We start from the raw sequence: 15349 nt of genomic DNA on the forward strand, positions 1-15349 counted from the left end.
TTAAGCATGAACTGTACTTTAAGGTATAAAATCAACTGCAGAATTACGTGTTAAAGGTTATAGAATTACCTGGATTCCCTAGATTTAAATGATATTAAATAGAATTTAATCTTACTATAGACTAGTGAATTCTTTAAAAGTCTTTAAAATCACTTTGTAACTCTTTCCAACTTTATGTTAATCAACCATTTCTGATCACAGATCCTCTGAAAGGTCTTTTTGTCAAACTCAGTAGTTTTTTTTTGTGTGTGTGTTTTTTTAACAGCAGGATAATTAGCTCTAGTTTACACCTCCAATCTAGCAAGACTCAATACGTAAGGTATACTACAACACAGCGTCATATTCACAAATACCACCTACAATTTTACTGCGGAAAACAGAAACTATTATGGTTACTATGTCCAACAGCAGTGTTTACTTCTCTGGTGTAAAAGGCATCTTGGATTGACCATCACACAGTAGAAGCACATATTGTGGGCGGACAAATTAGTATTCCAGACCTTTTTGAAAGGAATGGACACAAACATGAAAAGGATCATTCAGATTATGATCAGCAACCATTCCAAATCAGGACATTTTCCCATGCATCTTTCTATAAGACATTGGAAAACCACACAGCTGAATTTATTAAAAGACATGGCTGCAGAAGAAGGGGATACGAGTTCTTGACTGGCTTGTCCCCAATACATATTGTGTGGTGAATTGTAACACAATAAAACCTGAAACCCCAAAGAAATCATTTTGCAGACATGTTGCTTGCTGCTTGTTGAGATGTGGGGTTGTACTTGTACTTAGTGAATAAATACATGTTATATGAAGCTGCACTAATTTCCTGGAAGTTAATAAGGTGGATAGAAATATAAAAGGCATCAGATTTAGTTTTCCAGGATTCTCAGAAAAGCACTGTCTTTGTCTTTATGCCATTTAAGCTAAGTTTAGACTCATTTAGACACATTAAGCTATTTTGAGATACAAAATATTGGAGGTCAAATCTTATTCAATTGAGTCTATAATCATGTTCTATTTATATACAAAGTCCAGTCAGAATATTGTAACTACCCTCTTGTTTCTGCGCTAATTGTCTGGGTTTTTTTTTTTTAGCTCCACTGACCATAAAGGAGCACTTTGTAGTTCTATGATTATAGACTGTAGTTCTTCTGTTGCTCTGTATACTTTATTATCTTCCTTTCACTCTGTTCTTCAATGGTCAGGACCCTACAGGACCACCACAGAGCAGGTAATATTTGGGTCATTTTCAGCACTGCAGTGACACTGACATGGTGGCAGTGTGTTAGTTAGTGTGTGTTGTGCCTATATGTGTGGATCAGACACAGCAGTGCTGCTGGAGTTTTTAAACACCTCAGTGTCAGTGCTAACCCTAGAATAGTCCACCAACCAGAAATATCAACACAACAGTGTCCGGTGGACAGCATCTTGTTGGCCGCATCATGTGACCACTGATGAAGGACTAAAGGAGTTTCTGTCTCTGACTTTACATCTATAAGGTGGAACTAGCTAGGTACGAGTGTCTAATAGAGTGAACAGTCAATGAATACAGTGTTTAAAAACTCCAGCAGCACTGCTGTGTCTGATTTGTTCATCCCAGCCCAACACACACTTAAGCCCTTTCCGGATGGGATTAGTTTCTCAAGGGTCCTCTGTGATTTTATTCCCGTCCAGAACGACCATGTATTTGTTTTTTTTTCCAGGTATCCTCTGAGAAAATTAAGTGTGTCCTCTGAGTTGCCTACGGTGAACTTTTTGGTCCTCCGGTAACTTTAGTCCCTTCCAAATTCACATCTCTGAGTTTTTTCTCTGAGATTCACGTAAACACAACAGCGAGTGGAAATGGAGGAGCTACTGAATGTGATGTCACGTGACTGAGAAAGCCTAAAAACTCATTGGTCCTCCTGTTTTTTTAATTGCAGTCTGGATGCAAGAGTTTTATCACTGAGTAGAAGTGTGAAATATTTCTCACAGACGTCCCCCTGAGAAAATAATCCCGTCCGGAAAGGACTTAACACACCTCCAACATGCCAGTGTCACTGCAGTGCTGAGAATGATGGACCACCTAAATAATCAGGTAGAAAGGAGGATATTAAGGTATACAGATAAACAGCTCTACAGTCTGTAGTTATAGAAGAGTTTAGAAATAAGGAAGTGGTCATTATATTTGACTAAACTGTGTATATCTATCTATCTATCTATCTATCTATCTATCTATCTATCTATCTATCTATCTATCTATCTATCTATCTATCTATCTATCTATCTATCTATCTATCTATCTGGGTCAGTGTAAAATATGTTTACTCTGTAGCAGAGCTGCAGAGGTCTGGCCTGTGTGAAGTTAGTTGTTAAAGTGCGGCTCTGTGATTAGTGTGAGGAATCCAGAGTAAATGACAGTGAGGGAGGCCAGAGGCTCAGCGATCGCTGCCACTCTCACCCACAGAGCCGCTGTGCTGGGCGGTCTGCCCCTGCCTGTCTTAATGTGGTATTTCCTCAGCTCCTCCTCAGAGTATCCTGCTCTGCTGCTCCAAGAACAATGTAAACTAAATACCCTTCTGATTGTAAAATCATAGCGAAGCATATCACATGAAGATTTAGACTGTTTCTGTGATCGTCAGTATAGAATTTCAAATATGCAAACACATCCTGTTTAATGATAACACTGGCAGTCAAAACGAATTGCTCAGATGAGCATACTGTCACACACTGACGTTTAGCAGCTGTTTTGAATGTGTTTGGAGGATGTAGTATCCTTCATTCTATGGTGGAGAATCGCAAACAAACTTGATCTGCCAAAATAAGACAATGCATAATGCCACACACTGCACATGAAGTTCTGGAGTGGGCTGATGAGTGAGGAAGTCTAGATGATGTAATGAACATCCAGTCTTCAGTCACCATATGTAAACAGCACTGGGGACTCGTGGGACTGTGTTGAGAAATGTGTGGAGATACCAGGATATTATAGGAGATAATTGTGCACAAACTGTTCTTAGTTAAAAAAATCAGATCTGAGCAATTATGACTTACAATATGTATGATTCTTCCATTTTCAAAGTTCTTATAGCTTAGCCATCTTTGTGGAGAGCAGCAATTCTGTTTCTCCCATCCTCAGAGAGTTCTTTGTCATGAGCTGTCATGCTGAATATCAAGAGCCCAGTATTAAAAAATTGTACCAAAAGCACCAAATTTAACATTCCTGTGCAAGTGCCCTACGCTAATGTGCCCGCTCAAACCTGTGTTGGCAAGTCTGCAATGTTCTGCATTTCAAACCATTAAGGCAGGGATGTGTGTGTAGTTACAATGCTGGGGATGTGTGTGTCAGGCTACTAAAAGACTATGACGTTAGGGTACGCAGTCACACTTAGGGTACATGTAGGCTATAGCATAGGTTTGATGCAGAAGCATAAATTGGCCTTAAGTCACATGACATCAGGGAGGAATACAACACAAGTAAGCACAATTGGTTTACTGTGAGCTTGTGTAGTATTGCCAGCTATTATTAGAGATTAGTGGTTGTGTGTTGAATTATTTTCAAAAAACAGTAAATCTACTGCTATACAAGTTACACACTGACCACTATATTCAAGTTTTATTTCTATAGTGTTGTTTCATGAAAAGTAAAAAGTAATAATAAAATATTTGCTGAAATGTGAGAGGTGTGTACTCACTTTTGTAAGTTACTGCATCTTCTCCCACAGTTCTTGAGATGTTAACAACGTTCAGATTTATCCTCACACTAAAGAATGGGGCCTAAAGTTGGGTGTTACAAGTGCACACATTGAAACATCTGAGCATCCAACTAATACCTTTGAGCAGCCATATGGCAGACACAGCAACCACTTAACAACACCCTAGTATCCACTGAGATACATTGTAGCAACCATTTAGCCACAACATAGCAACTACTAAGCAACGACTTTGCAAAAACAGAGCAACTTCATGGAATACCGTAGAGACCACCCGCAGCCATTTAAACACATCATAGCAGCCTACAACCAATCTACAAAACAGTCTTGAAAAGTGTAGGGGTGTGTTGAAGCAGGTAAACAAGTGAGAAAAAAGTAATCTGGGCTATCGTCCTGCCTTTTCAGGCACTTTGCTAGTTATATTATAATTTGATTACAATAACAGTAGTAATAAATAAAATTGTATTCTAAAAATGTTATATGTTATAAAAATGCCTTATGTGTTCAGTTAAGTAATATGGTGTGATTTTTTTTGTGATTTTGTCTAAAATGTCTAAATTAAGACATTTTATTTTATCTCCTTTTATTTACATTCATTTACATTTTAGACAGCATCCCACTTTTTTTGGAGTCTGAAGTTAACATCCAACACCCGGTTTGGTAAAATTGGTTTTGGTAAATTAGGTAAGCTAACCCCTTACAATATACAGGATATTTTCGAACTCTTAAAACTCTCTCTCTTGCACACATTCCCCTTTTTAACTGGAATTTTTACCATTATAAACTCTGTAATTGCTGAAAAAAAAGGTTTTTAATAATGCACTTAGGTGCAAACAGTATACTATGATATTATTAAATACACATGAAGAAAAATGAAAATGTTACAGTAACTAAAAATAAAATGAATTATAGAACATAAAGCAACTATAAAATAAATAAATAGTACTAGAAGTAAATAAACAAACAAATAAATAAATAAAAACTGAAACGTATGGAATCTAAATGCTTTTAATAATGTGCTCATTTGCATAAAAATAATGTTTACTTCACTATATACAAATAAAGACAAAGTAAGATGATACAATAGCTAAAAATCTAATAAATAGTAGAAAAAAACAAGCAATAAATAAATAATGTAAATGTAAAGTCTCACAATGTTTATACTCTAAATCTTATAGTGTATAATTAACTGTACGTTCTACTGATTGTATATTCTCTCTCTCTCTCTCATTCCAACCCATTCATTTCCCTTCTTTATCTGAAATATTTACTATTATAAACTCTGTAATTGCTGAGATAAATGTTTCTAATAATGCACTTAGGTGCAAAACAGTATACTATGATATTATTAAATACACATGAAGAAAAACGAAAATGTTACAATAACTAAAAATAAAATGAGAACATAAAGCAACTATAAAATAAATAAATAGTACTAGAAGTAATAAATAAATAAATAAATAAATAAATGAATAACGTATGGAATCTAAATGCTTTTAACAATGTGCTCATGTGCATAAAAATAATGTTTAGTACACTTTATACAAATAAAGAAAAAGTAAGATGATACAATAGCTAAAAATCAATTGAATAATAGAAATAGAAAAAAATAGAAAATAACCAAACAATAAATAAATAAATAAATAAACAAACTCATGTTTATACTGTATATCTTATAGTGTATAATTAACTGTAAGTTGTATTGATTGTATATCCTCTCTCTCTCTCTGTGTTGTTGGTGGTGCTGCTGGTGGTGGGTGCAGGTTGCTCTCGGTGCAGCAGGGCGGGTCTGCAGGAGGAGGAGGAGGAGGAGGGGGAGGAGGGTTTCTAAAAGTCCTCTCAGCCATTTCATCTCTCCAGAAGGCGGTCGACCCTGAGCTCGGTGCTGCTGGAATCGTGCTGGACTCTGCTTCTCTCTCTCTCACTCTCTGTTTATCGCTGCCGGTAGTTTTGCCCTGGTTTCGAGTCGCGATGGGAGCGAGCACATCCGCGCAGAGCCCCGGGGAGGAGGTGGAGGACGCCGAGGAGAAGGTACCGCACTGTGCATCCACACACACACACCTGACCCCCTCACACTCACCCCCACATCCAGCTGTGACGCACGCACTCACACGCAGATGCGCACACCACATGCTCCCCCATGGTGAACTCAATCTGTGAGACAACTAGTAAAGAAGTCGAATGTCTGAATGTATGTTTACATGTGCAGAAGTATCATCTACTGCTGACACAGGTGTTCAGCCTACACACCTGTAATATAACCTCTATAGAATAGCACTGACCAGTAGAATGGGACACTCTGCAGCAGGTGCACCTGAGCCTATAGATCAACATGCCCAGGGTGGGCTGGTGAGGTATAGATCCCCCACCCTAGAATTGAGCTGTGGAGCAGTAGAAATGTGTTACTTTTGGAATTATCTGGGATAACTGAAATTATCTAAAATAATTGGAATGACCTGGAATAGTTGGAATAGTCAGAATAATTGGAATGTTCTGGAATAGTTGGAATTATCTGGAATAGTTGGAATGAACTGGAATAGTTGGAATAGTCTGGAATAGTTGGAATTATCTGGAATAGTTGGAATGATCTGGAATAGTTGGAATAGTCTGGAATAGTTGGAATTATCTGGAATAGTTGGAATGAACTGGAATAGTTGGAATAGTCTGGAATAGTTGGAATTATCTGGAATAGTTGGAATGATCTGGAATAGTTGGAATGATCTGGAATAGTTGGAATGATCTGGAATAGTTGAAATAGTCTGAAATAGTTGAAATTATCTGGAATAGTTGGAATAGTCTGGAATTGTTGGAATGATCTGGAATAATAACAATGGTCTGGAATAGTTGGAATGGTCTGAAATAACTGGAATGGTCTGGAATAATTTTAATGATCTGAAATATTTGGAATGGTTTGGAATAATTGGAATGATCTGGAATAGTTGGAATGGCCTGGAATAGTCAGAATAGCATGGAATAGTTGGAATGATTTGAAATAATTAGGATGATCTGGAATAATTGGGATGATCTGGAATAATTGTGATGGTCTGGGCTAATAAACTTGTGGCTGAATGCAATCAAATACTTACAGCAATTTTCTAGCATGTAGTTTTAAGTCATTGATGCACAGTACACATCAAACTGTTTTGAATTCATATGAATAAATATTAATGAACAAGTGTCCACAAACCTTTGGACACATAGTGCATCAGTGACACCGAAATGGATTGAATATGCAGGTGTCCTGGTCAGCCCTGGTTAATCTGCAGTGTGTTCTGGATATCCTGACTCTAGATTACAGCAGTGTGACCCAGTCATGCTCCTGAACTTCAGCCCTGCTTAATGTTTTTTTTTCCTGCTCTCCTGCACACCTGACACGGCTTTCAGCGTATTAATAAGCCCTTCATGAGCTCATAGTGGTGTGTCGGACAAGGAAAATACTTCAGTATGTGAAGCAGGGGGGCTGTTTACGGCTGCTGGATGAGCACTGGCATCATATGTATTGGAGTTGTCTGTGCTGGTGTTGTTTATCCTGCTGTGCTTCGGCTAGTGCTGCCTGACTGCAGTAATAAAGAGAGGAAGCTGTCCCGTAGCAGAGTCTGCATTTAGAGGTCACTGCTGTACTGTAAAGCTGCGCTGCATCTGAGTGTGTTCTGATGTTGCATAAGGAGGGGGCAATATGATGATGTTGTATTGTTACTGGCATAAATTCTGTCAGAGTGTGCTTCCCTGACTTGCTTTGTAAGATAATGTTAGTTGTGCAGTGTGTGCAAATGTATTATGTATTAGAGTGTCCCTTTCAAATGAACAAAACTGGGCATAAATGTGTGACAATGTCATCAAATACCTTAATGTTATTGTCTTTTTGCCCTGCTGCCCACTTTAAAGGTTATGCACTACACTGTAGTGTATATATAATAGAAATTAAGATGCATGAGAACTGTGATTAAAAATCTTAAACATTTATAAATATGAACTTGTTTTCTTTGTATAATGTGAGGTCTGAAAGCTCTGCATCTTTTATCTTATTTCATTAATTTCTTATTTTTTGCAAATAAATGCTCTAAATGACAATATTTTTATTTGCAATTTGGGAGAAATGCTGTCCGTAGTTTATAGATTAAAACAATGTTCATTTAACTCAAACATAGAACTGTAAATAGCAAAATCAGAGAAACTGATTCAGAAACTGAAGTGGTCTCTTAATTCTATTCAGAGTTGTATGTTAATTCATGCCAAAGACAAAACAGTTAACAAATGCCAACATACAAACATTAAAAATTGCAGAAATTGAGGCTATATCCATGTATATTTTGAATACAGAGAACACACTATGCTAAAATGAACTAGAAACGATGTTAGCTTACCTGAATAAAACTCCAAAGGGTTGAGCAGCTCACATTTACATGTAGTTGCTAAGGCTGATGCTAGGTGGACACTAGGATTAAACTGTTTAGCAAGAGGTTGCTCTAAAAGGCTAGCTTAGCATAGTATGTTAGCTAGATAAAATTAGCTCACCATAACTTGTCAGCTAATAAAGGCTAGCTTGTCATAACATGTTAGTTATAAAGATTAACTTGCTGTAATGTAGCTCTTTAAACAGCTAGCTCACCATAACATGTTAGTTAGTTAATAAAATCTAGCTCGCCCTAACATGTTAGTTATACATGTTACCTTGCTGTAATGTAGCTATTAGCTACAAACAGCTAGTTTACCATAACATGTTAGTTGGCTAATAAAGACTAGCTCACCCTAACATGTTACTTATAAAGGATAACTTGCCAAAATGTGACTATTAGCTATAAACAGCTATCTCACCATAACGTTAGTTATAAAAGTTACCTTGCCGTAATGTAACTATTAGCTACAAACAGCTAGCTCACCATAACTTGTTAGTTGGCTAATAAAGGCTAACTTGCCCTAACATGTTAGTTATAAAGGTTAACTTGCCAAAATGTAACTGTTACCTATAAACTGCTAGCTAACCATAACATGTAAGTTAGCTAATAACGGCTAGCTCACCCTAACATGTTAGTTATGAAAGTTACCTTGCTGTAATGTAGCTATTAGTTACAAACAGCTAGCTCACCATAACTTGTTAGTTAGTTAATAAAAACAAGCTTGCCCTAACACGTTAGTTATAAAAGTTAACTTGCCGTTATGTAGCTAATAGCTACAAACAGCTAGCTCACCATAACATGTTAGTTAGCTAATAAAGGCTAGCTCACCCTAACATGTTACTTATAAAGGATAACTTGCCAAAATGTGACTATTAGCTATAAACAGCTAGCTCACCATAACGTTAGTTATAAAAGTTACCTTGTCGTAATGTAACTATTAGCTACAAACAGCTAGCTCACCATAACTTGTTAGTTGGCTAATAAAGGCTAACTTGCCCTAACATGTTAGTTATAAAGGTTAACTTGCCAAAATGTAACTGTTACCTATAAACTGCTAGCTAACCATAACATGTAAGTTAGCTAATAATGGCTAGCTCACCCTAACATGTTAGTTATGAAAGTTAACTTGCCGTTATGTAGCTAATTAGCTACAAACAGCTTGCTCACCATAACATGTTAGTTAGCTAATAAAGGCTAGCTCACCATAACATGTTACTTATAAAGGTTAACTTGCTGTAATGTACCTGTTAGCTCTAAACAGCTAGCTTACACAACATGTTAGTTAATAAAGGCTAGCTTGTCCTAACATGTTAGTTAGTAATAAAGATTAACTTGCCATAATGCCTCAGCTATAAATGTATAGCTTGCCATAACATGTTAACAAAGGATAGCCTTCTATTATGTTTTAGCTAGGAAATACTAGCTGACTTTAAAGCTTTAGCTAGGAAAGGTTAGCTTGCTGTAATATGGCCACAGTGAATTGTGTTGAATAGCTCAGGTAGCTGTGATCATGTGGAATATAGCTTTTATGTTGAGATGCTGTTGGGTTCTCATGTCAAGTCCAGAAGCTTCTGATGTTTTTCTACAGACCAAAGAAAGCCTATATAATGCGGACATGTACCCATTAGACCCATTAGGGGTCTATATTAGCGTGTCAGTTGGGTTTTTTTATCTTTTGTCTCTGTCCATTTTAAGTTATAGTGTTTATTGATTGTTGGGTTAATGGCTTTACTCAGATAATGCAGCATTTGTGTGGTCAGACATGTGTTTTCAGTTTTCTTCTGTGTCCTTAATCATTTATTACACTTTAAAAGCATTTGTTGGTCTGTTCCAGTAAGCTGCATTTATCTAGTTATCTCCCACGGAGATGTCTCTTTAACTTTGGTATTTCTTTCATGTTTACTCTGAGAAATTTCCTCAGAGGGCCGGGGGGCACCACCATGGGAGCTGTGTTTGGCAACACTGTGATTTTTGCTGTTGGAATGTCAGATATGAACATGCGTGAAGCGAGACTGAAAGGGGCATTGTGGTCGGAAGGGGTTCACTCTGAGCGCTGAGATTGGTGTATCTTCTTGATTTTGACACATTGTAAAGTTGAAATGTAGTGGCACAATTTGCTTTTCTCTGTATTTTGTTTTTTATTTTAGTAGGGAACTGTCCAGCAGCCTTAGGGCAAACTCTAAAAAAACTTGGATAATTTATTATTTTTTTTTGTGATTTAGCTGGGTGAGTGTGAAGAACCAACTTTAAATAACTTTCTCGTAATATTAAGGTTCTAGAAAGAACTCTTACATTGGTGTAGAGCCTTTGTATTTTGGATGTTTTTTCGTCAAATGAAATATTTGGAGAACCAGAAGGTGGTTGTTCTGTAGCATCAAGATAAAGATAGAATAGTTAAATAGCTTTCACAATCCTAAGAGATTGACCAATACAAAACCAACCTATCTTGTTCTTTTTCAGTGTAGCATTGCTAGAATTGCACTGTGATAGAGGGGAGAGAAAGAACTGTCTAGATAATGAAAGAGAGCGAAAGGCCAAATATGCTTTGCTTTTCAGTATTACATAGAACCATTTATTTTTACATGCACTATAATAGTGTAATAAATTTACTGCAACATATCATGTAACAGAATCTTGCACTGTGTCACATGGTATGTTGTACTAGAACACTGATCTGCAGGAAATTCAGGAGGAACCTTTAATGTGATTTCTATCAGAGTCCCTTGTGTCCCATGTGTGCGCAGTACACATGAACAAATTGATTAGCATGCTGGTCAGTGTTCAATGTCAATCACAAGATAGCAACTCACAACATATACATGTGCAGGCATTCTCAAGCTGTCGCCTGAGAGAACACTTCATGATCAATTTACATCCTGCTATCCCATGACTCTTGGCATGGGAATGTATACTATAATAATATTATAGTGCTCGGGGCTGTAGCTCTCAGCACTATTAGGCGTTTCTTTTTTTTAAATATGTTTTTAGTGATCAGTTTTGCCAACATAGTTTTCTCTTGTGGAGCTAATAAAATTAACTTGTTGAAATCTCTAAAATTCTTGATTTTCTCATTGCAACATGAAAGAAACCCCTTGTTGGCAATAAATTGGCTGCACTTTCTCCAACAACAATAAATCTGTGCAACTTTGGTATTGGCCAATTAGATCAGCCAAACATCTGTTGGCTGAGCTGTAAAATGAGTACATGAGTTAAGGGTCTCACAGTTTAATTCAAAAGTGTGGTATTATCCCAGCTGCCCTTGAACAGGTGTGGTCTGACAAGGTACTAGACAGGCAGCCCTTTAAGCACTGTGTGTGTTGTGATTCAAAGAGAAAGAGAGAGCGAGAGAGAGAGAGAGAGAGAGAGAGAAGTAGAGTAAAGAGAGTAAAGAGAAGCATTGCTAAAATTCCTACGCCACCAGAGAGGATGTTTATCGACCACATCTCCAGTGGAGCGCCACACACAAACATGCACTCATATCATTCACCCTCTCTCCCACTCTCTCTCCCTTTCTTTCTCTCGCGCTGTCTTCTCACTCTTCAAAAAGTGGGTCAGAAGTTGGATGGATAGAGTTGTCCCTCTCTCACACACCAACTTATCCTGCCTCTGTAAACTCAGCTCAAAACAGATCAGATAGAGAGAAAGAGGAAAAGTGGCTCTGCCTATGAGATACTCAATCCTTACAAAAACATCAGGGCTGGAGCTGTTGTTTTTCTCCTCTTAGTGAGCCTCTGTAGCTCCTTCTGTTTCCATCTCTCTCGTTTTTACCTACATTAGGTCTGAGCCATACTAAAATATAGTCCATTATTTTGTGAGTAAAACATCACTGTATACCTTTATGACTTCTGAGTTTGAGTTAAGTCACTGACTGCAAATATCACCAGTGTTAGACCTAACAAAAACTAATCTGCATTTTCTCATGGTTGTAAAAGTGTTTCAAAGTATCTTTGAATAAAATCTTATTACTGTAGCATACATTAATATTAGGAAAATTTCAAAGAACTAAATTTTATGACAGTGCAAATACACCTTTAATAACTAATATGCCTTTATCCAAATGTAAAGCTTTATTGTCCAATTAAGAGTCAAGTTAAAAAACAGTTACACTCATAAAGATATGCATCGCCATAAAGGTACAAAAATCGAAATGCATGCAGACACACAGATGAGAACACATATGTGCACCCGAGCACACAGGTCATTAACTCCTAAAAGCATATGTAAAGTTATGGCATAAGAAAGCACTGTATAAAGCCTTGTAAAAAGGTGTAATGAGAGACGGCTGGTGTGGAAGAGCTAGCAATCAGATAAGAGGGTCATAAAGGATGGGACTGGAGAAGAGGAAAGAGAGAGAGAGTGAGAGGAGAGGAGAGGAGAGGAGAGAGGGAATACAGAGGGCCCATTGAGGATGGGCTGGAGGACAACTCCTGAGGCAGAGGGGCGCTGTGTGGGCAATAGCCCAAAACGAGAGAGAGAGAGAGAGAAAGAGAGGGGTAGAGAGAGTGGAGAGTGGAGGCGGGTTCAGTTTGTTGTTGAAGTTGGAGCGAGGGTATGTCACGTAGTGTGTGGTGTGTGTGGAGGGGGTGTAGTGGCAAGAGATGACGCAGGTAGATAGGGCCATGTTGTGTCTGGAAGAATGACTCCTGCAAAAAATGACAAGAAACAGTAGGAAAGGTGATTTGTTTAAATTAATAAATGAAACAAGGAAATAGAATTACGGGCAGCCGTTTATTTTATATTTAATGCAGTTTTTACAGTTGCTACACACAGTTTGATGTTTTTTACATTCTCTCTATAATCGGTGTGTAAAAGTGTGACACAGTATTGCTCAGTACTGATGGCACCAGTGATATGTATCACAATCTGACAGAATCTTGCATGTTATGACATGCAAGTAACAGTTAGTCATACAGGATTGTGCTGCATCAGAAACCTTACATTTTTAATTGGAAGCCCAGCTACTTTTCTAGCTTCATATGTTGCATTCCATTTACCTCAGAAATGGCAAAAACATTTCAAAAACTCATCCAAAAACAGATAAATTAGTTATTTACCAGTGTTTTATGGTGAATCCCGTCCAAATATGTTGATTGTCTCAGGTTAGTGTTGTTAGCAATGCTAACAACGCATCCAAACATCATGGAAACATGTCTACAGTAGGAAGTTGGACAGTACAGTGTATGGCAGATTTAAAGCAACAATAAATAACTATGTAATACTACTGCTTTCACTACATGGGGTTGGTAAGAATCTCCCTGGAAACCTGACCTGCACCATATTATTGACAGATAGCTTGTAGCAAAAAAATAAATCTAGTAGCACCGTGAAAGAGACTGATGCCAAAACAGGCACAGCAGTAGCTTAGCTATAAATGAGACTGACCATGGCAGCATGTTAGCTCCAGTAGACATCAGCTAGTGTTCTTCATTCAAGCAGCACTCTATAAAAGTAACCTAAGAGAGCTAATAAATAAGATTGCTTGGCAGAGAATTATTTTTAGTGAAGTTAAAGTAGCACTTTAGCCAGAAGTGAAAAATGTAACCATCACTGCATGTGTTAGCAAATATGCCAATCCTACAACAGTGCTGCAGTGTTCTGTCCAGAGTGGGATTATCCAAGTTGAAGACTAGAAACCCCCAATTTTAAAGGTTATATGATATTAAAGCATATATATTAAAGGTTTGAAAAACTAAATCTGCTTTAGTGTGCATATCAGGGAATGGGCTGCATGTTTTCTTATATTGCTTATTGGCTAAAGCAGAATGATCCTAGAAAGTTTAATGCCACTTTTTACATGACAAATAATTTATATAAAATATGTCACAAACTAACAAAGGTAAGTTTCAGACCAGATTTAAAAGACTCTGCTAGCTAAATAATTTACATAAAATAAGCAACATAGAATACAGTATCAGTCACAAGTTTGGAAACACCTCTTTTCATTCAATGTGTTTTCTTTCTTTTTATGATTTTTACATTGTAAGTGTAATATTAAGACATTAAAACTATACAGGAACTTGTGGAAATATTTTGTAAACAAACAAATATGTTTTATATTTTAGAGTCTTCTAAGTACCAAATTTAGTTTTGAGAACAGATCTGCACACTCTTGGTATTTGTGTTTTAGCATCTTCATGAGGGAGAGTCATCTGGAATAGTTTTTTTCAGCATCTTGAAGGAGTTCCTGGAGGTGCTGAACAATAGTTTCTGCTTCTCCTTCATGCTGGGAAGCTCCAGCTCATTCCAAACCCTAAAATGACCCATCTTATTTGGGTTTAGGTCAGGGGATTGTGAAGGACAAAATCTTTTTTGTTTCTTATATAACTTCATATGTGTCTCTTTATTGTTTTGATGTCTTAAATATTAATCTACAATCTAGAACATATATTTAATAAAGAAATAAAGAAAACATGAATGAGAATCTGTGTCCAAACTTTTAATATTTTACTTTTTAATTTAATTAAAATATTTGAGAATATTCATAAACGTTTGTCTAAATTAGGGTAGTCAGACCCCCACAAACAGACTGGGTTCATGTCTAAATGTATAAATAAAAGCTAGCTGGAGGCTTGGCATCTCTTCTGTCTCAGAGGAATGTGATTATCTTTAAGTTTTTCAGTGAATGGAAAAACTTTTCCATCCACTGACAAGAGTATCTGTCAAATCATAAGGACTTCCATAAAAGGCAATTTTATTCATAGTCTGCATGTTTAGGGGACATAGAATGTATTTTACCATATTAGACTATGACCTGAACCTGTTATAAATGCTGAAGTACTTCTTAATATAAATTTTTTATAAATGGTCATTGATAGTGAGTTGAGCAGCTCACTCTGCACTATTAGTTGTATGAACTTGTGGTACTCTTTACTGTGTCAAAACATCTATCACTGCAAGTACACACATCTGAGGTTAATGATAAGGGGAAAAAGAAAGACAGGAGAAAGAGGAACAAGCATGTGAGTGTTTTGCTCAGAGATCCCGTCGAATGGTTTTACAGATAATGGTGTGTGTTTAGCTTTCAGTGGGAACACCTGATCTGGGATCAGTCCCTGTGTGAAGAGAGAAGCCAGAGCCAGATATTATGCAATGATAGGATGTGATGGAAATGTGGGCCGACATCAGGGGATCAGTGGCTTAATGAGGTTTTGGCGCGAGCTCTTCTGCTGCTCACCTCGTTTTTTTCATTTACTTAATTTTCCGTTTCTAACTGGGATCAAATGTAATTACATTTAAGAATTAGGGAGGAGAACC

General features: G+C 37.2%; 1 protein-coding gene across 1 annotated transcript in view; it reads left to right on the top strand.

Annotated features, from left to right (window-relative positions):
* The first annotated feature begins 5542 nt into the window (after positions 1-5542).
* Positions 5543-15349, top strand: part of akap12b (A kinase (PRKA) anchor protein 12b) — an 83015-nt gene continuing 73208 nt past the window's right edge. Inside the window, exon 1 of the mRNA XM_022663141.2 lies at positions 5543-5729. Within this exon, the coding sequence (XP_022518862.2) occupies positions 5670-5729 (60 nt within the window). The 5' untranslated portion in view covers positions 5543-5669. The remainder of the gene's footprint in view (positions 5730-15349) is intronic.

Source organism: Astyanax mexicanus, chromosome 1 (assembly GCF_023375975.1).
Source record: "Astyanax mexicanus isolate ESR-SI-001 chromosome 1, AstMex3_surface, whole genome shotgun sequence".
NCBI classification, from domain to species: domain Eukaryota; kingdom Metazoa; phylum Chordata; class Actinopteri; order Characiformes; family Acestrorhamphidae; genus Astyanax; species Astyanax mexicanus.